Source organism: Panthera onca, chromosome B4 (assembly GCF_046562875.1).
Source record: "Panthera onca isolate mPanOnc1 chromosome B4, mPanOnc1 haplotype 2, whole genome shotgun sequence".
Classification (NCBI taxonomy): Eukaryota; Metazoa; Chordata; class Mammalia; order Carnivora; family Felidae; genus Panthera; species Panthera onca.
The window spans coordinates 15667387-15691718 of record NC_138345.1 but is presented as its reverse complement, the minus strand read 5'-3'; the positions used below and the strand labels follow the sequence as shown (position 1 = coordinate 15691718).

The 24332-nt window shown below is 37.1% G+C and overlaps 1 protein-coding gene across 1 annotated transcript in view; it reads left to right on the top strand.

The window, feature by feature from the left end:
• CUBN (cubilin) overlaps positions 1–24332 on the top strand; it is a 273361-nt gene that overhangs the window by 46053 nt on the left and 202976 nt on the right. Inside the window, exons 18-22 of the mRNA XM_060659546.3 lie at positions 8324–8468; positions 8685–8863; positions 11223–11388; positions 11737–11953; positions 15330–15460. Coding sequence (XP_060515529.3) covers positions 8324–8468; positions 8685–8863; positions 11223–11388; positions 11737–11953; positions 15330–15460 — 838 coding nt within the window. The remainder of the gene's footprint in view (positions 1–8323; positions 8469–8684; positions 8864–11222; positions 11389–11736; positions 11954–15329; positions 15461–24332) is intronic.

The window sequence follows — 24332 nt, the reverse complement described above, 5'->3', positions numbered from 1 at the left end:
ACTTGGGCCTCGAACTCACAAACCATGAGATCATAACATAAGCTGAGGTAAAGAGTCGGACTCTTAGCTGACTGAGCCACCCATGCGCCCCCATATTAGCCATATTTTAGACCTCTTGCCAATCCCAGCCACTTCACAAAACAAAAATTGTACGCATATCTCTTTACCACGTAATGAAACTAGAATTATTGATAAAAAAAATTTTTTTTTAATGTCCAAATACTTGGAAATCTATAAACTCTCTCCTAAATAATTACTGGGTTAAGGAAGGAAATAGAAAATGAAATGAAAGACAATGTAGAAAATAAGAAAGAGAAAATGCTAGGTATCAAAATCTGTGAGACATGATGAAACTCAATGTCCAGGTAAAATCTTCAAGCTTATAAAGAAGGAGCTAAAAATTGGAAGAGTGAGGGAGTACAACAAGCTGAAAGACTGGAGACCTATCTTCCCTCTGATCTTTTATCACTTCCCCCTCTTCTTCCCACTCCTTCCCTCCCCACCCCGCCCAGCTGGCCCCACACAGCTTTCCCACATCTCCACACAAGGCTTCCTTTTGCTTTTTGTTAGGCATTGAAGCTGTTCATCTCCATCCTTGAGATTGGTTGAGGGAGGGCTACGATAACGTTTGGTCCGCCTGAAGACACTTGTTATCCTCAAGGGAACATGCTGGTTACAGTCTCATGGCTGTGACTCACCGAATAATTCTTAAGAGTAAAAACCCGAATGGCAGAGAAAGACTTCTGACAACCGAAACCGGAAGGCAGCTGCAGTAAGCGAACAACCAGCGGAGGCCGAGGAGTATTGTTCTCCAGTTAAGCACGTGTTGAAATTAATTTTGGCTCAGAGAAATAGTCTTTCTAGAGATGGCAGGAAAAAAGGGGAAATGAAGTGATATTCAATAGCTTGCCTTCTTGAGCATATTGGATTTGGGGTTTTGGCAGCAACTGGAAACACTGGGTTACTATCTTAGCTCTGTGGTCAGCGCGGTCTTTCCACAATTGCTTGGCCATCCTGGTCTTTTGTCGTGGAGTGACAAAACACGCCGTTGCTCAGGTGAAAGCATCCCATAGCCTGGTGTAGTGGGAGCCGGGGAAAAGAGTGAGATGGTAGTCCCACCTAGTTTGGGAGGTGTGAGGCCTTGTACAGAACAGATCCTTGCTGTATGTGAAGGAGTTGCATGCTCATGGGGAGATCGCAAACCCAGTGGGACATGGAGATGCAGAGGGTGTTGGAAAGGGCACCTATCTGGAGTGCTACAAACCATCTGGAGAAATCGAGAGGATGGCCAGCTCTCTCTGATATGAACAAACACAATATTGCATGGAAACATGAAAAAGGTCTTCAACTGTCTCTTTTACTAAGGACAAGATATGTATCATCTGCAAGCCTCAGTTTTCCTCATCTATAATAGGAATAGTAATATAGTCTTCTCAAAAGAATTAAAAGGCTCATCAATTTATTTATTCATTCTCTACATATTTATCAAATGACTTAGATACCAGGCACTGTGCTTGGCAATGGGTGTTTAAAATAGACAGATATTAGGGGCACGTGGGTGGCTCAGTCGGTTAAGTGTCTGACTTTAGCTCAGGTCATGATCTTGTAGTTCATGAGTTCGAGCCCCATGTCGGGCTCTGTGCTGACTGCTTGGAACCTGTAGCCGGCTTTGGATTCTGTGTCTCCCTCTCTCTCTGCCCCTCCCCCACTCGCTCTCTCGCTCTCTCTCTCTCTGTCTCTCTCTCTCTCGGAAATAAACATGAAAAAAAATAGATATTAAACAAGCAAGCACCCAACTATATAATTTCAGGTTGGGAAACATACCATGAAGGAAAGAAACAGTCCCATGGGAGAAAATCATAGGGCTGATGACTTCAATTGAATGGTTAGAAATATCTTCCCCAAAGATGTCACATTTTGGGTCTGAGGATGAGAAGGAGTTAGCAGTGAGTGCCACGAGTCAAGAGAAGGATGATTCCAGCTGGAAATGCCAACACAGCCTTTGAGAGTGAATTGAGAAAAAAAATATCTCGACAAACTCAGAATTGTAAAGAGACTAGTGTGGCTGGAATCGCAAAGAAGAGGGAGAGAAAAAAATTAGGCAGGAGCTAGACCTTGTAAGACTTTGTAGATGGAGGTAAAGAACACAGACTGGCTCAGTGGAAAGGGAAACAATTAGAATGTTTTCAGCACAGTGCCTGGCACCCGTGTGAATGGTTACTAAAAGTTAAGGGGAGGATGATTATGATCGTGATGTTGGAGAGAAGAAAAAGGGAGGAGAAGGTGACATAATGGAGTTTGAGATCATGTAGGTTCTCACTTCTAGGTGAAACTAGTCAAGTCTTCTTGATTGGGGAAAGGAGATTTTTTAAAAAATTAGATAAAGGATAAGTTTACTGATAGAGATATTAGAAGGGGCACTGTTTCATGAGGCATACAACACTTTAAAATTATAACTATGAGGGGGCGCCTGGTGGCTCAATCGGTTAAGCATCTGACTTCCACTGAGGTCATGATCTCGCAATTCATGGGTTTGAGCCCTGCGTCCGGCTCTGCGTTGATAGCTGGGAGCCTGGAGCCTGTTTCGGATTCTGTGTCTCACTCTCTCTGCCCCTCCCCCGCTCATGCTCTGTCTCTCTCACTCTCTCTCTCTCAAAAATAAATAAACATAAGAAAAATTAAAAAAAAATAAATGAAATGAAATCATGACACATAATAACAAATAATGAATGGTAGTAACATAAGGAAATAGCTTTTAATCCCTGCGTGGCTTCTCTCATTTCTTATTCCTCACCTTTTTATCCTCTCATTTGCAGTGGGGCCACATCCTCCTCCTACACGCCCAAATTAACCCGAGACTGGTCTGCAGGATCAAGTCTTTATTTAGCTAAGGGGCATTTCAGCCTGAAGCTCCTTTCACAAGACGCTGCATGTCCAAACACTGCGGCATGCGAGGGTTCTGTCTGCAGCTCTTAGTTAGGCCGAGCTTACATGCCCGCATATTTGGTTGCTTTGAATTAAATCCATTTAGTACTTTAAAAAGATTTTTGGAATTGTTATGTAAAAACATATCTGGATACATGGCAGATACAAACACATTGAGCACGTGGATTGAGATGTGGCTTTGGGACCTGGTCCACTGCAGATGTTAAAGCTTACTGCTGACTGGGCTCCAAGGGCTCAACCTTCAATTGCATACGAACTGTGTTTCTCGGCCCAGTTCATTTTAGTTTTCTCTCCAGGAAATAGTTCGTTTGTAAGAACTCTGTTTGTGTTGTTATTGTTTCAATGAGCAGTTTCTCTCCAAGAATGCAAAAACCAGAAGCCATTTGGGTTATTTCATAGGCTAGAGATCATGGGTCATGGGTTATACACTGTGTCTCTGGGCCTGAAACAGTCAGTCTGAGCTGGATAAGTAAGGCAAGCAAAGAGAAACCTGGGCCAGGTCCACAGAACACTGGAATTTTGAATTGGCCCTAGTCATTTCTTTACAAATGAGATCCACTGGAAAGCATGAATTTGTTCTGATGGCTCAGGGCTTTACCTGACTTGTTAAGAAAAACCTCTTAACATAAACCAGTTTTTTTTTTAAGTTTATTTGTTTTGAGAGAGAGAGCACAAGCAGGGGAGGGGTGGAGCGAGAGAAAGAGAGAATCCCAAGCAGGCTCCGCACCACCGGTGCAGAGCCCGAAACGGGGCTTGAACTCATGAACCGTGAGATCATGACCCGAGCCGAAGTCCGACGCTTAACCGACTGAGCCACTCAGGCGCCCCGATATAATCCAGATTTAAATACATATCACTTTTCTGTACATTATACTGCAATAACAAACTGTCTATAGCAATCAATGCAACAAATCAAAAACAATAACAAACAAAAAATTTCTATTATTTACAACAGCATACGTTTATTGTTTGCCCACATGAACATGTTGGTTTTGGGTCAGTGACAGTTCTGTTGCCAGGCAGTTCACTCTGTTCCATTTGTCCCTGGGACCCGGGTTCTTGATCTCGTAAGAAAAGAAAGAAAAAGGGGCACCTGGGTGGCTCAGTCGGTTAAACGTCTTGACTCTTGATTTCAGCTTAGATCATGATCTCACGGTTCATGAGTTCGAGACCTGCATCAGACTCTGCACTGGTGGCACGGAGCCTGCTTGAGATTCTCTCTCTCTGCCCCTTCCCTCTCATGTGCTCTCTCTCTCTTTCTCAAAAATAAATAAATAAACATTAAAAAAAACAATAAAGGAAAGCAAAAGATGGTTGAATCCTTCAGTTACTCCCAAAGCTTCTGCTTGGAGATAGATGGCATTATCACTTCTGCTCATGTTATGCTGGGCAAAGCAAACCCTAAGGCCCAGCCCAGTCAATGGAAAGAATAAGTATTAATTCTCCATGGGAAGGTGCTGTAAGTTACATGGCAATGAGCAGAGATGTTAGATCCCCTTACAGGGAGGAATATAAATATTTAGGAAAAAGAATACAGTCTATCCTGGTGCCTAAGCACAAAGAAAAGAGTGTATTTTTGTAGGGCGGTGGCGGCATGCAAATTTATAAGTCCTATAATATTGAATGCAGAATGGGCTGCAACAAATATTGGGGATCACTTTAGAACATTTGATGAACTTTATTTGTCTCTTTCAAAGGATTTGTGGTTAAGATATTGTCATGTCCAGGATCCACAGAGAATACTGCCATTCAGAATTAATAAGGTTTCATTTCCACAGAGAGAGAGAAATGCAGCCCAAATCAATTGTACCTTCGAGGTTTAGGGCCCTTGAGCCCTATAAGTTCCTCTTAAAACATTTGGACTGCAGCTGCCTTTCTCCTTGCTAAAGTCCTTGAATTTCATCAGCAAGGTCCCGGGGGAATGGCCCACTTTAGCTTGCTCTGATGCTATTTGGCCGTTTTTCTCCCTTCTTGTCATCTTCTAACAGGCAAAATGCAAAAGAGAGACTTCAGTCTGAACAGAGGAGCATGGAGTCCCAGAGGATCAGAGAGGAGGGTGATATATTACTCTGTGTTTCATGCTTCTTGGTTTCCAAGAACCAGTATGTTTGTGTCTCTAACAAAAATTGAACCATCATACCACACCTTAAAATTAATGAATCAACAGACGTTTGTCAAATACCTGTTTGCAAAGGTCTGTTAGATGCTAAAGGCATGACAGACCTTATCTCCTCCACCAGAGATCTGTTTGGTTAGAGAGATATTTAGCATAACTTTAAGACAATATGCAAAATTCATGTTACGGCTCATAGAAACAAACTGGTTTGGTTATGAGTCAGTGGAGAGGGATGTGATTTTTAACATCTGTGTAAGATTCTATCATACAGCTGTTCCATAATTTATTTAATCACCCTCCTATTATTAGACACTTGGAGTATTTTCAATATTCTAATTATAGAGCAACTTCAATCGGAATCCTTGTGTGTCTTTGCCTGTATCTCGAATGATTTCCGAATGATGGATGTTAAGGAGTGAGGTTACTGAGTCCCACATGAACATTTTGAAGACTCCTCCTGATACATAGTTGAATTATTTTCCAGAAATTTATATATGCTTCCACCAGTTATGGATGTGAGCAACCATATCCCTCCCCTCGCCCTCTGCTTTGAGTATCAGACTTTTAAAATCTTCCCTTTATTGCCTATTTTCCTCAGCCTGGGTAATCCTTCAAATCTCAACTTAAAGGTTATTTCCACTGACAAATATTCTATGATGCCCTGTTTGAGTTCAGGGTTTTAGGGTAAAGTCAGTTTCCTTTAAGGCCTTTTTATATTACTTGTTTCTTTATTCTGAAATGAAAATCATAGATGATATAGCCTGAATACACACATATATATATATAAATAAAGTTGGAAGTATAGGATTTAGGAGAAATAATGTAAAATATATATTTCCTTATGTCATTAAGTTAAAAGCCTGGGCAAGCTGCACTAGAAGACAAAATGAAACCTTAAATGTTCTCTTTGAATCACTGTGAATGCCACCGTACAAACCCAGGCTGACGTGGCTGTGTAGGTTGGTGACAAATCTTCTGAAATGGCTACCAACTCTTGTCAGATTTCAAGGAAAACAAAACAAAACTTATAATCTTGGAAAATTCAGTGTGTGTTAAAATTGGGCAAAAATATTTTGGGTTTAGTATGTAAAATAGAGCTAGGTTTTATACTTAGTAACAGAACTGCCACTACGTGAAGGTCACACAGGAAATAGGAGAATTTTGGGGTGTGTCTGTCTCTCACTTTTCAGGGTGTTCAGTATCTTTGGTCCCCAGCCACTAAATGCAATAATGCCTTACCACTATTGTGTTGACTGATTAAAACAAAAACAAAAAAATGCCTTCAACGATTTCTCAAATGTCTCACTACCTATCGAGACCCGTCGTGTTAAGTAGTAATATAGCCTCTTGTACTTTCCCAAACATGACACTAATGCTCTTAGAAAAACATGCTTGCTTATTCTAGAATCCTTGAGCGTGCTGACTGTCCTTCACAGCACCGTCACCTGCACAGGGCCTGGCACTTTCTGATGCCTTGATCATGTTAGTTGAGGGAATGAATTAATATTTGGATGGCTAGACCTCTCAAAAGAATTCTATGTAACAGGAGTAGTATCTATATTTGTAGAATAATTCCTGGTTTTGTGAGGACCCTCTATTGTTTCACCTCTAAAAATGTCAACAAGAGCAATAGCTATTCTTCAGTTCACATTTTTTATTACTAGGCATTTTGCTAAGGAATTCATCCTAGTGTTTCATGCATTTGCTTGAACAAGCCCATGAGTTGGGCTTAGATTTAGTAGATTGCTCAAGAGTGCAGAGGCTTTGGCCTGGTCTGTATGACTCCATAGACTGTGCTTATGGCCAATATAAGACACTGACTATTGATTTACAACGGGTGGTCTTTATTGTATGAAGGAAATTTTCTTTTCCTCCTAACTTTCTAAGAGTTTTGCTTTTAATAAACAGGAATGCTGACATTTCTTTTCTTTACTTTTCTTTTCTTTTCTTTTCTTTTCTTTTCTTTCTTTCTTTCTTTCTTTCTTTCTTTCTTTCTTTCTTTTTTACATCTATGGAAACAGATGGTTTATCTTATTGGATCCATTGATTAGCTTAATTTATAACTTGTAATTTCAAATAATCCTTGCATTATTCAAATTCCCACATATGACTGGTTTATAAGCCTAATGATGAAGCGAATTTGTTTTTCTAGAATTGCGTTTAAGATTTTTATATAGGTGTAAATAGGGGAGATCAATGCATAGTTTCATTTGTATTATTCTCTGTTGGAATTAGTAAGATGGTTCTGAGAGCAATTAGTTGGAGATTGTTCCATATGTGAGGGTACCTTAGAACAAATTATATGTGACAATTATCTGCTCCTTAAAAGCTTGAAATAATTGACAAGGTAGAGCATCTCCTGGAAGTTTTTTTGGCGGGTGGTGGGACGTAGCTATTTGATAATGTTTTCAATTTAATCCATGGTTTATTGTCTACTCAGATTTTATTTTCCTTCTCCTTGAGATAATTTTAGTAATTTCTATTTTTTCTGTAAATAATTATTTACAGAACATTCAACTGTATTAGCATAGAGTTTTACAAAGAATTATTATTCATAGGAAATGAATGTATCAGTATCTGTGTATTTGTATCATCTTTCTCATTTTGGATTTGTGTATTTGTGTTTATTTTTTCTTTATTTTCTTTTATCTTTATTGACAAAGATATGTCTTAAATATCCCCATCCCCCAAACTACCTCCCCAATGCAGTTCTTGAATGTATTCTTGAATTCAACTTTCTTTTGTATTTTATTTATTAGGTTTCACTTTTACTTTATTACCCCTCATTTTAATACCTGTTTCCGATTTTTTAAGTGGACTCCTTTAATCTTCTTTCTGTAATCTACATTTCTGTCTCTTTCTTTCATTAATAAAAGCAGTTTAATCTGTGACTTACTTTAATTACAGATGTGGCTGACACTCGCATATTTTGGTATATCATATTCTCACATTTTGTTGTTTTCTAAATAATCAGAAGTTGTACATTTATATCCCTTTTGACATTGTAGAAATTATTAGGAGAACAGTTTAAATACATGCTTTTGGATTTGTTTTTGGTTTAAGATATTATCAATATTTAATGTTATTGCATGGTGCTAAAAAAATGACCCATTGATTACTTTCAAAAATAATATAAATATGTAACCCAAGTTAGATTATAACTTCTTTTTAAAGTGCCATTTTTTCATCTCCAAATAATCCACCATTGCCAAGGTAATTTTGTTGATTAGGGTTACAGATATGTTTTATTTTTCTCTTTAGGTTCGAGATGATCAAACCTTGCTTGGAAAAGCCTGTGGCAATGAAACTCTCTCTCAGATTAAATCCATTACTAATAGTATCTGGATCAGGCTTAAAATAGATGTTTCAGTTGTGAGAGCTAGTTTCAGAGCTGTTTATCAAGTTGGTAAGAAAATTTTTAAGTCTCTAATTTGTCTGACTGTAACATTTTAATTTCTTGAAATAATGTAGTCATTTTTATGTCCTTTAGTGGCAAGGAAAAAATTCTAATAGTAAGATTGCATTCCTTTATATTTCTATGCAGAATTAAACTTCGCAATGAACATAAAGGCAAAAATCATTTATCTCTGAACAAACTCTACTATCATTTTCATATTTACAGCTTGTGGAGGAGAATTAACTGGAGAAGGGGTCATTCGCTCACCTTTTTATCCTAATGTGTACCCAGGAGAAAGGGTCTGCAGGTGGACAATCTACCAACCCCAAAGCCAAGTAGTTATTCTCAACTTCACTGCCTTTGAAATAGGAAATTCTGCCCACTGTGATACAGATTATATTGAGGTAAGAGTGAAATAACTTTGGATATTTGTATTTGGTGGAATATAATTAAAAATATTATGTCATGTTATCCTCAGATCAGCTATATGAAACAAAACTAGTTTGTATAGACCAATATCTGTTATAAATATAGATGCAGAAATCCTCAACAAAATACTAGCTAACTGAATTCAGCTGCATATAAGGAGGAATATACACCATGACCAAGTGGGATTTACCCCAGGAATGTAAGGTTGGTATATATTCAAAAATCAGTGATGTAAAATAAAATAAAGGAAAAACTCTCCACATGATTACCTCAATAGATGCAAAAAAAGCACTTGACAAAATTCAGCATCTTTTCATGATAAAAATACTCAACAAACTAGCAATAGAAGGGAACTTCATCCCAAAATGGGCATGTATAAAAAGCCCATAACTAGCATCATATTTAATGATAAAACACTAAATCCTTTGCCCTTATTGTCAGTAAAAAGGCAAAGATGTCTGTTCTCACTACTTCTATTTAACATTATGCTGGAAATTTTAGCTAGGGCAATTGAGCAAATAAAAGGAGTGAAAATGCATTCAAAATGAAAAGCAAGGAGTAAAACTAACTCTCTTCACAGGTGACATGATCTTGTATATAGAAAATCAAAAGGAATCCACACATACATACACACAAACTATTAGAAGGAATCCACACACACAAACATATTCAGCAAGTTGCATGATACAAGATCAAAATATGAAAGTCATTTGCTTTTCTATACACTAGCAATGAACAAGTTGAAAATGAAACCAAGCAGACAATGCCATTTACAACAGTATAAAAAAAGAATAAACATTGAGAAATACGTCTTTAAAAAGACATGTAAAACTTGTGCTCTCAAAGCATTGTTGAAGGAAATTAAAGACCTAAATAAGTGGAAAGACATCCCATGTTCATGGATTAGAAGACTTAATGTTGTTCAGTTGGTAGTACTCCCCAAATATATCTCAAGATTCCATTTAATCCCTATCAAAATCCCAGCCGACACGTTCTGCAGAAATTCACAAGCTGATTGTAAAATTCATATGGAAATGCCAGAAAGCATTTTTGGAAAAGAAGAACCAAGTTGGAAGACTCACACTTAACCAATTTCAAAACCTGGAGCAAAGCTACAGTAATAAAGATAGTATGTTAGTTGAGTAAGGACAAAAATATGGAACGATAGAATAGAATTGGAAATATAGAAATAAATCCATACCTTTATGGCCAGCAACCTTTATGGTTCTGGAAAGGGGTGCCACAACATTTCAGTGAGAAAAAATAGTATTTTCAACAAAAGGTGCTTAATATCCACATGCAAAATTATGAGAGCAGACCTCTTCCTTACACCATACACAGAAATTAATTAAAAATGGATCATAGACCTATATGTGGGAGCTAAAACAATGAAACTTTAGAAGAAAACATTGTCACCTAGGTTAGGCCAAGCCTTCTTAGATATTACACAAAGAGCACAACAAAAGAAAAAATAGAAAAATTTGACTTCATCAAAATTAAAAGCAATTTAATTTTTAAAATGGGTAAATAATCTAAATATATATTTCTCCAAAGAAGATATACAAATACCCCATAATCATATGAAACAATGCTCAGTATCACTAATCTTCAGGGAAATACAAATCAAACCGTAATGAGATGCTGCTTCACAAGCACTGGGATGGCTATAATCATGAAGTCATAAAATAATGAGTGTTGACAAGGATATAGAGAAATTGGAATCTTTTACACTTTCAATGCTAGTAAGTATATAAAATGGTACAGTCACATTGGAAAACAATTGCAAGTTCCACAAAAAAATAAACATTTGATCTAGAAATTATCATTTATCATTTGATCCAGGAATTCCACTTCTGGTGTATATCCAAAGGAAATGAATACATGTCCACACAAAAATTCATACATAAATGACTATACTCATTATTCTTGGTAGCCAAAAAGTAGAAACAATATAAATTTCCATCAAATGATGAATGGATTAATAAAAGTGGTATATCCATATAATGGAATATTATAGGTCATTAAAAAGGAATGAAGAAATGACACACGTTACATGGATGAATTTTGAAAACAGATGGAGTGAAAGAAGATAGTCACACAAGACCATGTAGTGTGTGATTTTATTTATTTGAAATGCCCAGAATGGACAATCTGAGCCTGGGGTTCAGAAATGGGGAATGACTGATAATGGATATAGAGTTTCTTTGGTGGTGGCTACAATTTATTTTTACTGCATTGATAAAAATATTTCAAAAATAATTATTTTCAAAGCAATTTTCAAAAATAATACCTAACAAAATAAATTTAAATATATCTTTTTTTTTTTTTTACTAGATTGGTAGTAGTTCCATTTTGGGTTCTCCTGAAAATAAAAAATATTGTGGCACAGACATACCTTCATTTATAACATCTGTGTACAATTTTCTTTATGTCATATTTGTGAAAAGTTCTTCTACTGAAAATCGTGGTTTCATGGCTAAATTCAGTACTGCAGAATTAGGTAAGATACTGATTTTTTCTCCTGCTTTGTCTCTTGGCAGAAAAAGTAAACAGTGGAAATAAATTATTATAGAAAATTCATCTACACTGTAGATGTGTAGTTATCTACATTGTAAAAATTTTAAAGTACATTCAAAGCCAAAGAAAAAATATATTTCTTAATCAGTACATATCAATAGTTAACTGATTTCTATTAATAAGGGAGGACCTAAGTTCACTTAAGTGGCATATGGGGAACATTTTTCTTTTTCAGCTTTTAAGAGGTTATGGTCCAATTGTTTTAGTTTGAATTTTCAGGTAGCTTGTTGGTTCCTGGTTCTAATAATGATGATTATTTTTATTTCAACAGCATGTGGAAAAATTCTCACAGAATCAACAGGAATCATTCAAAGTCCTGGCCACCCAAATATCTACCCTCATGGCATCAACTGTACTTGGCATATATTAGTCCAATCTGGCTACCTGATTCATTTGATATTCAGGAGATTTCATCTGGAGTTTCATTACAATTGCACAAATGACTACTTGGAAGTTTATGACACTGGTTCTGGGACATTTCTTGGGAGGTGAGAATGTTTTGTTTTTATTTATTTTTCTTAACACAAAAGTTTCCTGCTTTCTTTCTTTCCTATTGTGTTGAAGGATGTTAAAATGTACCATGCTGTGTCATAAAAACCAGATGAGATCAACACGCTTCTTAATGACCATTTCTGCTTCACTACTTACTGCTCTGTAGCCTTAGTCTTCAGCCATTCAGTTTTGTGTAAGTTAAGCATACCCATGAAAACATTACAAAAATCAAGGTAATGTACACATCCATCACTCCTCTAACTTTCTGACTATTATAATTCCTTACTTCCATCCTTCATCCCCACCCCTAGGAAAGCACCACCATTTCTATTGCTGTAAATTAGCTTGCATATTCTGGAGTTGTATAAATATGGAATTATATTGTATGTATTTTTGGGGGGGGGGGTCTGGCTTTTCTTAGCATAATTTTTTGTCATTGAGCTTCTAGGATCTGAGCGATTATAGTTTTATCAAATTGAAAATTTTTTGGCCATTAGTTCTTGAAATACTTTTTCTTGAAATACAGTAGTTTTATCAAATTGAAAAATTAGGGGGCCATTAGTTTAGTCCCCTTGGGGACTCTGGTTATAGGTGTCTTAGGCCCTTTGATATTGTCTCAGAATTCATTCATGAACTCTGTTCATTAGATTTTGAGTTTTTGTTCTCTGGGTGTTTCATTTTGGAAAGCTTCTATTGCTGTGTATTCGAGGGTGCTAATCTTCTCTTCTGCAGTGTCTCTTATGCTATTAATCCTACCAAGTGTATCTTTCATCTTAGACATTATAGTTTTCATTTCTGGAAATTCAATTTGGGCCATCTTTATATCTTCCATGTCTCTACACATTATTTTTTTCCTCTTGCTTCTTAAATCTTTAGGATACAGTTATAAGTATTTTAATATTTTTGTTTGCTAATCCAGTCATCGATGTCATTTCTTGCTGTGCTCTGATTGATAAAATTTTCTTCTCATTATGGACTCTACTTTCTTATTTTTCATGCCTGGTAATATTTGATAAGATGCCAGATATTTTTTCAAATTTGTATTTTTGTGTACTGGACATTATTGTATTCCTATATGTGTTTTTGAGGTTTATTTTTTTATTAAGTATTTATTTCAATTCCAGTTAGTGACATACAGTGTCATATTAGTTTCAGGTGTACAGTATAGTGTTTCAACACTTCCATACAACACCCAGTGCTCATCACAAGTGCACTCATCACCTATTTCACCCATCCTCCCACCCACCTCCCCTCTGGTAACCACCATTTGTTCCCTATAGTTAAGAGTGTGTTTCTTGGTTTGCCTCACTCCTTTTCTTCCCCCTTTGCTTGCTTCTTTCTTTCTTTCTTTCTTTCTTTCTTTCTTTCTTTCTTTCTTTCGAGAGTAGGGAAAAAGGCAGAAAGAGCTAGAGCTAGAGCTAGAGCTAGAGACAGGGAGAGAGAGAGAGAGAGAGAGAGAGAGAGAGAGAGAGAATCTTAAGCAGGCTCCATGCTCAGTGTGGAACCCAACGCAGGGCTTGATCCCACAACTCTGGAATCATGACCTTAGCAAAAAACAATATTCAGATGCTCAACTGACTGAACCAACCAGGCACCCCTTGTTTGTTTTGTTTCTTAAATTCCACATATGTTGAGCTTTCTTTAAGGATATATTAAGTTACCTGGGAACAACTTAATCATTTCCAGTTTTGCTTTCAAACTCACTTGTTTGTTGTCTCTGAAGAATCATTGTCCTTCTTGTTTGATTTCCAGTGTCTTGAGATCCATTGCTTTATATATTTTGTCCACATTTTTAGTTGTTTCATGTAAAAGTTTATATCGAGCCCCTGTTATTACATCTTTGTTGGAAATGGGGATCTGATGATTTCTTTTTTATTTCTTCTTACATTTCATTTTATTTTTTCTCATCTATTTTAAACATTTTCCCTTTATTCATTATTTTCTTAAACTTATTTCTTCTCCTAGTTTTTTCTCCCTCTTCATTTTTTCTCTTAATCTTTCATTTTACAATTTTTCTTCTTTTTTATGAGACTTGATCATAGTCACCGCAAAATATATAATTTTTGATGAGTGACATAAGCTGTAATAATCTTACCCAAATTTGGTAAATATGTGCATATAAAAAGACATGTAGGGGCGCCTAGGTGGCTCAGTCGGTTAAGCGGCCGACTTCAGCTCAGGTCATGATCTCACGGTCCGTGGGTTTGAGCCCCGCGTCAGGCTCTGTGCTGAAAGCTCAGAGCCTGAAGCCTGTTTCAGATTCTGTGTCTCCCTCTCTCTGACCCTCCCCCATTCATGCTCTGTCTCTCTCTGTCTCAAAAATAAATAAATGTTAAAAAAAAAAATTAAAAAAAAAAAGACATGTAAATTTTTCATTCACTTACCTTTGTTTTGATCGAGATATTAAATCCTTTAACAATGCAGATTTTTCTTTTCCTCCCTCGGAACTTAACTCATCTATTTCCCATATTCAACACTACCTCTTATTTTTGTTTTTATATATTTTTCCCATGCCATTCCATTTGGTTAATTTGCTTTGATTCCATTTGGTTAATTTACTTTGATTCCATTTGGTTAATTTGCTTTGATTTGAGATTTCTATTTTCTAATCACTCTCATAGGTGTTTCTCTAGAAATAAGCTCTTGGAATATCTTTTAGCATTAATTTGAGCATTACTCTCTATTTTCAGCATTATTAGAATAGTTTTTCTGAGTCACATTCGTTCTATTAGGCAAAAATTTAACATGGCTCAGTAACCAAACTTTTACCTCTGCACAGACCAGGTGTTTAAAGATAATAGAGTCCACCTCTATAGGGCTCACTATTCTAGGCACTGTTCTAAGCCTCTTCTATACAGTATACTAACTCAAAATTCTGAAAACAATTCTATGAAATTCTGTGAAGTAGTTACTATCATGACCCCCATTTTAGAGAAGGGAAAACTGAGGCGCCAAGATTGAGTCATCTGCTCAAAGTCATAATGCCTCCAATGATAGAGTTGACTATAGTTTATAAACTGTAGTTTATGGTATATGGTTTCCCGCTGTTGTGTAAGTTTATTACATTTTTGTTAAGAAGTTAATTCATATGATGTACAGTGACTTAGTAGAGCTTCTGCTATCTCATTTCACTAAACTTCTTATGTACGACAAGCCACACAGGTAAGTATAACACTTAAAACCATTTCAGGGAAGTAATCATGAATAGGATGATCTTCAGCAACTTTGTGAATATTTTGTGCCTGAAATATATTTGGTTTTTAAGGTTAATAGGGGATACTATTTTTATTTTTACATGTCCTAATATTTGGTACCTCATTTCAAGTATACTAATAAAAATTTAAACCTCTGTTCCTTCTTGGTTTCGCACAGATATTGTGGAAAATCAGTCCCGCCCTCTCTTACCAGCAGTACCAATGCATTAATGCTTGTATTTGTGGCTGACTCTGACCTTGCATATGAAGGCTTTTTAATAAACTATGAAGCAATTGACGTGTCAGCAGGTAACAAAACAGCCTCGTCTCCTTGGTACCAACTTGGTTCCTTACAAGATAGTACTATGAGAATACTTTATCTTTGAACCCGTGGTGCACAATGAAAGCTGATGTAGAAAAGAGTGTGGTGACTCCAGTACCTTCCTTCTTAAAAATAATGATTAGACCAGAGTACCGTATCAGTGTTAAATTTTCTAATTGTAATAATTGTACAGTGTTTTGTCAGAGAATGTTTTCCTTCTTAGGAACGATACATCGATGTTTTTAGAGGTAAAGACATTGCATGTTTCCAAATTATTCTCAATTGGTTCAGATAATAAGGGAGTAAGTTGGAGAAAGAGACAGATAAAGCAATGAGGGCAAAATACAAATATGAAGTAAATCTAGGCGAGAGGAATTTGGGAGCTAGTTCTTAAACTTTCAAGCTTAAAATTCTATCAAAATTAAAAATTATTTAAGAGACTAAATACTAATTTTAAGAAATTAGAGAAAGGGGGGTGTCTGGGTCATTCAGTCAGTCGGGCATCTGACTCTTGGTTTTGCCTCAGGTCATCATGCCACGGTCTGTGGGATCCAGTCCCACCCTGGGCTTCGTGCTGACAGAGTGGAGCCTGCTTGGGATTCTCTCTCTCCCTCCCTCTATCCACCCCTCCCCAACTCATGTGCGTGTGCTCTCTCTGTCTCCCTCTCAAAATAAATAATTAAAAAAAAAACTTAGAAGAAAAAGAGATTAGAGAAAGGACAGCAGCACATAAGAATAAAAGACTACTACATGAAACCCTGTGGCAGGAAATGGAACATTTCTTAACAAAAATGTATTTCTAAATTTGACTTAATGAAAATGAACCTTTTTAGCATTTATTTCTTTTATTATTTTTCCTGTTATTTAATTCTCATCCTAACTTTGCTCTTTGCAAGTGCAGTGTGGGAAATAAACATCTTCTGCAAGCAGGGTCTTTGAGGTAGTTTGTAAACCAGAGATGCCCCCAGCCCCAAAAGCACAAGGAATTCATGAGGGTATCATGTTTTATTAGGCTCCTGTTCCCACATGGGATGTGTGCCCTTTTAGAGAGTCTGGTCTTTGGCATCATATTTAGAAAGATATTTACTGGACAAAAATGCCATCCAGTATAGCTCTAGTATATACCTTTGGTGGCTGAGCTTCTCATGCATCCCACAGCCTCTGAGCTGCCCCAACAGCATGATGTGATTCACTGATGTTCTTTCGAGAAAGTACTGGAAGCTTTTCCTGTGCAGGATATGCTCCCTGTAACATAGACTTGCCTCCAGAGATCTTTAGGTGCTTATCTTTTAAAGTCCCCACCCTCATAAATAAATAAATGAATGAATGAATACATATTTTTAAAAAAAAACATTCACTCAGAATCCCTTCCCAATTTCTCAGTTATTTCTTTTCAGAGTGGCTGGCCACTATTCTGTATTCCATGCAAAACTGCTGTTCTCTGGTAGTTCAAGTTCTGTGTTTTGGTAGTATGGCTTTAGATTTCTCCAGAAACCTGAGTGTGAGTGAATCATACACGCTTCTGTCCTGAGGGCCCCTTTCTCGGAGACAGTTTATTATCCAGCTCGAGAGCAGGGGAGTTGAATCCCCAGCAATTACAATAGGTTATGTTACGCAATTGATATATTCACTGGACTTTGTCCAAGGGTTTAACATCCATTGACCAAAATTGGCTTTGTAAGAAATTACAGGGTGAACACAATTTTCCATACGTCTGTAGTTTTATCTGTCTCATACATTTGGCCCAAACCACACTGAATATTAGGTTAGGATTGGGAGCAAGCCACTTGAATTCTTTGGGCCACAGTTTTCTCATCTGTAAAATTAAGGGATTGGATTTGATCATCTTTGTGATGTCTTCTGGCTGTAATCAACTGTGAACACAAGTCTAATTTGCTGCATGAATAAACTAGCTGTGTCTTAGATAACATACAATGCTGTTGGGGCCTCCTGAAAATACCATGGAAATCTTTGTAACGATATGCAAAGTAAGACATAGCCACACTTGCTTATAGGGCAACAGCAAGTGCAGTAAGAACCAAGAGTGATCAAAATAATCTGGCAGGAAGGCTATTGAAGCTAGACCTTAATTTAAAAAAGGTTTTCAGAGAGATAAGAGACCAGTAAAATAAATTTGAGAAAAAGGGAGAAAAAAAGCAAACTGGAGAGGAAAAGAAACTAACAAAGAAAGACAACACAAGAAAAGGCATTTGACAAAATGAGAAAGGGACCCTGACATGGCCAACTCAAAAGACTCTTCGATCTGCCTCCCTGTGTGATAATCATTACTTTGGCCTCTGTTTGGCCCAGACAGGGCTGAAATCACAGACAAGGGAGTGTTTGCTTTCCGTCCTTCGCCAAGCCCGGCTGGCCCCTGTGCTCCTGCCTTTGACTGGATGAACTCATCGGTCTGACTAACACAGTCAGATATTCTAAACAGCAATCAGACGACGGACCCAGGAAGCCATAGGCAGACTCAACTTACCACTTTAGAGCCTGTCTCAGGTTCCCATACGGCAGGATGTGAGTGATTGGCTGTCGTGAATTGTTGAGGGTGGCCCCGCAGGACTGCTCAGAGAGGGACTGGGCGTAGGAGGCAGACGTGGGGCCCCTGCTGGTTAGCCAGTGGGCTCACCCTCCAGGCAGCCCAAGTCCTGGGAGCTGCCCACCTGCAACTAGGAGGTGTTGGGATGCCTTCTTTCCAGTTGTCTGATTTGTTGTATTTACCGTAGAAGAAAACAGTATCAGGAAAAAGCATCAGTGGAAGCTTAATCACTGGCCCTCATCCTATTTTATTGCTCTAGCAGAAGTTATTTTCGGAGCAATAATGACAATATTCGGCTGGTGATTTCTAGTTCACAGCAGGTGTGAGTTTCTCTGCTGAAGGCTTTCCTGTCTTTATCTGATAAAGGTTAAATTTCCTGACTTGAATCCAGTTACTTTTCCATCTGTATTTCATGCCATGGGGCTATGATGTCAGCCCCTAAATATGTGTTTGGAAGGAAAGAGATCAGTTTCTGGTTATTACTTTGACTCCCTCCCTCATCACTGTTTCTGCCTGCATCCAGATGTGCCTGGGAAGTACAAAGACAAAAAGGAACAAGTAAAATGTTTATAGGTAGAAATTCTGAAGAATTTCTTAGTAGCTGATTGTGAGACTGTTTTAAATGTTTTCTTAAAGTACAAGATATTTGAATCTTGAAAGAATGTAGTTGATTAGCTAACTTTACTAATTTAAATTGCAATTTTATATTATATTAGTATCTACTGCATATGCATTAATATAATCCTACCAAGAGGGGACAAGAGAATAGACAAATGTACTTGATTCATTTTCTACTTTAACATTAGACAAAAACCCATATAACACTTATTCCAATGTTTTTCAAACACTAAAACATTCATGACTCATTAGTCAGTCATGAAATTTGCTCAAAGTATGGAATAGAAAAGAATAGACTAGAAAGTATCAGCTTATTATACAAAGTTTGGTGTTCCCTCATGAAATCTGTTTGTAATATCCGTGTGTGTGCACAATTAATGTAAATGTATTTTTGCATGTTTTTTTTTAGGTTTATTTATTTATTTTGAGAAAGAGAGAGAGTGACTGAGCAGGAGAGGGGCAGAGAGAGAAGAAGAAAGAGAGAATCCTGAGCAGGCTCCCCACTGTCAGTGCAGAACCCATGCAGGGCTTGAACTAACAAACTGTGAGATCATGATCTGAGTCGAAGTCAAGAGTCAGATGCTTAGCAGACTGAGCCATCCAGGGCCTCCAATGTAAATGTATTTTTTTTTTCTATGGTGTGTCTGAAAATTCCAAACACAAATCCACTTTAATTTCTTATTTTTAAATGAGAGAAAGTGAAGTCCTCTCAAGAATATACAGCAAGTGGGTTTAGAAGCCAAACCAAAAGAATCCAGTTCCAACATCTAATCCATTTGTCTTATCATGTCCTGATTAGCTCTTGAAATGCTCTGGATGAACTGTGGATGGTGTGGCTGGTAGCATTCAGCTCAGAGAGGTATGGTAGGACTGTAATGAGCTTTTAATATTTTCTGCAAAAAAAAAAAAAAAAAAAAAAAAAGGCAGGATTTTACAGTTGTCTGGGGAAATGGTCAGGAAGTATCAGAACCACATCAACATAGGATTAAAAGTGGGCTTTCCCAACCTCCTCTTTCCCAGTTCAGGGTTCCCATCCACCCCAAGGCAGATGTTTAAGGCTGTTTTTCATCAGTCACCCTGGAATGAGCCCAGAAGAGGCATATAAGAGTGAGAAGTTGAGAAGTGATCACCAAAGGGCAAAAGAGGGTTTCTTCAGAAGAAATCAATAGGGAATACTGTTTCTATTTTCAAACTTCAGTCCAGTAGAGCAGTATTCTCAAACTCTAGTGTTTATAAGAAACTTGGAGTGGGGTTTTCTGGTTACAAATTCAGGTATCAGGGCCCCACCCCCCAACCCCCCACCCCCACACCAGCACTTTGGTTCACATATGTCTAGGGTGGGTTTTCACCAATTCAGGTGGTTCTAATAAAACTTTGAAGTTCTTCAGAGACTCTGGAAGCTAAGTCTTAGCACATAAGTTGCTACAGAGTTACAAGTGAGATGTAGTGGTAATTGGACTGTAACAGTCATGGCAGAAAGTACTTTCCATGATACAGAAAGGCTGATGGCGAAATCACGAGTCTTGGTTCTAGGCCAGCCTTGACACTGCTTTGGAGAAGTACCCAGTTCTCTTATTCTTTCCATCCATCTTGAATTCTGTGTTTTCTGCTATGAGATATTCAGATCTTTTCCCTCTGGGAAAGGTTATTAGTAAGTGTATTGATCTTTTAAAGATTTAGTTTCTCATTGGTCACTGTGTGCTCATATTTTTGTATATACAGGTATCCCAGCACTTTACAGCTCGGGGGATTTTTCTTAATCTACTGTATTTCTTCATCCTTAGAATGAAGATGCTAAATGAAACATTTGTGATATTCCTAGTCTTCTGCGCACCTTAATGTCTAAATTGACATTTCCTGCGTGGAGGAACCAGGGATTGTTGGAGAGCACAGGATTTGGAAAGGGAGAACTGGGTTTGCATTTTATCTTTGTCATGTCTGAACTAAGTGGTCTTCAGAACTTGACCTCCAGGAGTCTCAGATCCCTTTTCTACACCTCTCTAAAAAGTGGACGTTGGGATGCCTGGCTGTTTCACATAGTTGGGGAAGGTTAACTGAGACATTCAGTGTGAAAATTACGTAACAGCTGCAAAGCACCATGACTGTTCTTTGTTTAAAATAGAATTGCCGAGGCCCAAGTACAATTTCACAATAGCTGTGTTAGTGAGTTAACTTATATTCATATTCGTTTAAACTAGTCACCTGTGAGTGAAAAGAAAAAGCCATGGCTGTGACCACCTAGGAGCAAATTGTAGCAAAATGTTAGATTTTGGTTAAGGAGCCTTCTTTTTTCTTCAGGAGAATGTGAACATGAATTTTTTTCTTCCCTGAAGTCTTTACTTTGAAGAATGTTAACCAAATATGCCAATGGAAGCAGGTGAAGGTTCCTAGGCTGACTATTTATTTAGCACATATTGGGAAGGTCTAAGGTCGTATGGATTCATGCAGACACAGAAGTCTCATAAATGATATCAGAAAGCACCATGTGTAGATTGATCCCTGATATAAATGGATAATCATAAGTTATTGCAAATGGCAAAGCAGGGAGGTGGTGGAGCAGTTACCCTTGATCTAGGGTCTCCCAAGGTAAACATGCTTCTGTCCACAGGATCAGTTCATCCTCTTCCTGTATCCCAGATCCTCTGGGGCTGAGGTCATCATTGCTTTGTGGATTGGAGGATTATCTATGTTTTGGATTTTCCTTTTTGATAACGAACCAAATGCTACGTTATTAAAACGTACTTGAAAATGCTTAGTTGGAGGCAGAGATACATTTCTAGAAAAGTAGTTTTCTGATTTTGTAATGGTTCACAGAAGACATTTGTAGTGTTTTCTCTTTCCTTTCTTCACTGTTTTTGGTTGTTGTTGGTGTTGGTCAAAAAGAAAGATAGGTGAGGTCTGTTGGTAGTGGTTTTTGATTTTCAGAGATGTGCTTTTCCATTGCTTGCTCAGTGGAAAACAGTTGATGGAAGAAATGTATTTTTCTCCTTCATCTCTTTCTCAATATGAGACCATGATAAAAAGCAAACTGCCATTGGATATGAGTTTTCCTTTGGTAACATGAGATATAAAGAAAAGGCATTTTTATGTCTGCATTTTGTCCAGATATAATAAACATCAGGCAAAACATGAATTTCCTTTTGTGGAAATTTATCCAATTTTAATTATTTGTGCATTACTGCAAAGTGGAAGACAAAACCAAAGCCTAACATTAAATATATCTCAGGGTTAATATTATTCTAGAAAGAGACATTTATACAGTCAAGGGAAGAGAACACAAACGTTGTATAGACTTCAGTGTTAGGTAAGAGGAGTTACTAACCTCTCCAGAAACAGATAAGTTCAGAAAACCTTTGTTTTTCTCACCACAAAATAAGACATGTGAATCTCATGAAGCTACAATCAAACTTTAATATTAAATACTCTATTTAATATTTATAGCAGATGTACCTTCAAAATATTTTTTTCTCTATTTTAGTTTTATTTATTATTTATTGGATATCTGAATTATTTATTGGCTTTCCTTTCGAGAACTCAACCTGTCTTTGCATGGAACTTTCAAACTTTTAATAAAACATAGATTTTATTTCATAATTTCCTCAGGTAAAATTCTTCTTTAGTTTCAACAAATATGTATATGCATGTAATCACCACACCGTTCTAAATTTATAGAATAAATTTATCATTCCAGAAAGTATCCTAGTGTTCCTTTTGAAAAAAAAAAATTTAACATTACTTATTTTTGAGAGAGAGAGAGAGAGAGAGAGCAAGCACACAAGCAGGGAAGGGGCAGAAAGAGAGGGAGAGAGAATCCCAAACAGGCTCTGCACGATCAGTGTGGGACCCAATGTGGGGCTCAATCCCATGAACCATGAGATCATCACCTGAACCGAAATCAAGAGTTAGACACTTAACCCACTGAGCCACTCAGGCATCTCTTAAATTTTTTTAATCTTTATTTTAGTTAGTTAACATACAGTGCAATATTGGTTTCAGAAATAGAATTCAGTGATTCATCACTTTCATACAACACCCAGTGCTCATCATAAGTGCCCTTCTTAATACCTATCACCCATCTAGCCCATCTCCTAACCATCTCCCTCCATCAACTCTCAGTTTGTTCCCTATTGTTAAGGGTCTTTTGTGATTCGGTTCTCTTTCTTCTCTTTTTTTTCTTGGTTTTCCCTTCCCATATGTTCAGCTGTTTTGTTTCTTAAATTCCACATGAGTGAAATCATATGATATTTGTCTTTCTCTGATTGACTTATTTTGTTTAGCATAATGCATTCTAGCTTCCTCCACATCATTGCAAATGGCAAGATTTCTTGGTTTTGTTTTTTTTTTTTTTTTTTTGATAGCTGAGTAATACTCTATTGTATATATGTACCATATGTTCTTTATCCATTTGTCAATCGATGGACATTTGGGCTCTCTCCATACTTTGGCTATTGTTGATACTGCGGCTATAAACATTGGGGTGCATGTACCCTTTTGAATTGTATTTTTGTAACCTTTGGGTAAATACCTCGTAGTGCAATTGCTGGATCGTAGGGTAGTTCTGTTTTTAGTTTTCTGAGGAACTGCCATACTGTTCCAGAGTGGCTGCACCAGTTTGCAGTCCTTCCAGCAGCGCAAGAGGGTTCCTCCTTCTCTGCAGCTTCGCCAACACCTGTTGTTTCTTGTGTTAATGTTAGCCATTCTGACAGGTGTGAGGTGGTATCTCATCGTGATTTTGATTTGTATTTCCCTAGTGATGAGTGATGTGGAACATCTTTTCATGCATCTGTTAGCCATTTGATCTATCCTTCTCCATGCTCCACCTCAACAACTGCAGATCTGGTTCTTATCACTATGGATTAGTTTTTTCTGTTCAAAAGCAAATACCTGGCTTCTTCATTAGCATGATGCTTCTGAAATCTGTTCATGTTGTTCTATTTATAAATGGTTCTTTTTGTTTTATTGCTGGATTGCCTTCCATTGTATAGATATATCATAATGTGATTGTCCCTTCACTTACTTTTGGATAGTTGGATTGTTTCCAGTTTCTAACTCTTATGAAAAAACCTGCTGTGAACTTTGATGTACAGTTTTTTTGTGGACTTACGTCATCAGTTCTCTTAGATAAAATATCTAAAAGTAGAATTGCTGGATCATATGATAATTCTATGTTTAATTTTATGAAAAACTATCAGGCTTTTTCCCCAAAGGGATTATACCATTTTATATTCTCACCTGCAACAAATGAGAATTACACTTTCTCCGCATCTTTGCCAGCACTTGGTATTTTGAATCTTTTCATTTTTAACCTCTACTCGTTGTGTAGTAGTGCCTCGTTGTTGTTTTAATTTGCATGTCTCTGATGACTGATAGTGCTGAGGACCTTTTCACATACTTACTGACAATTTATATATCTTCTTTTATGAAGTGTCCATTATATAGTTCTGTTCACTTTTGTTTGTATTATTTGCCTTATTTTGTCTTATGCTATCTATTCTGCATATAACTATGTCCCTTGTCAGATTAATGCATTGCAAATGCATTGCAGCCAGCCTTTTACTTTTCTTAATGGTACTTTGAAGGGTAGAAGTATATTATGTCCTTTTACCCTTTTATGGTCAGTGTTTTTTGTATATTGTCTAAGAAATCTGTTCCTCCGAAAGTAGTGAGGATTTTCTTTTCTTATGTATTCTTTTACA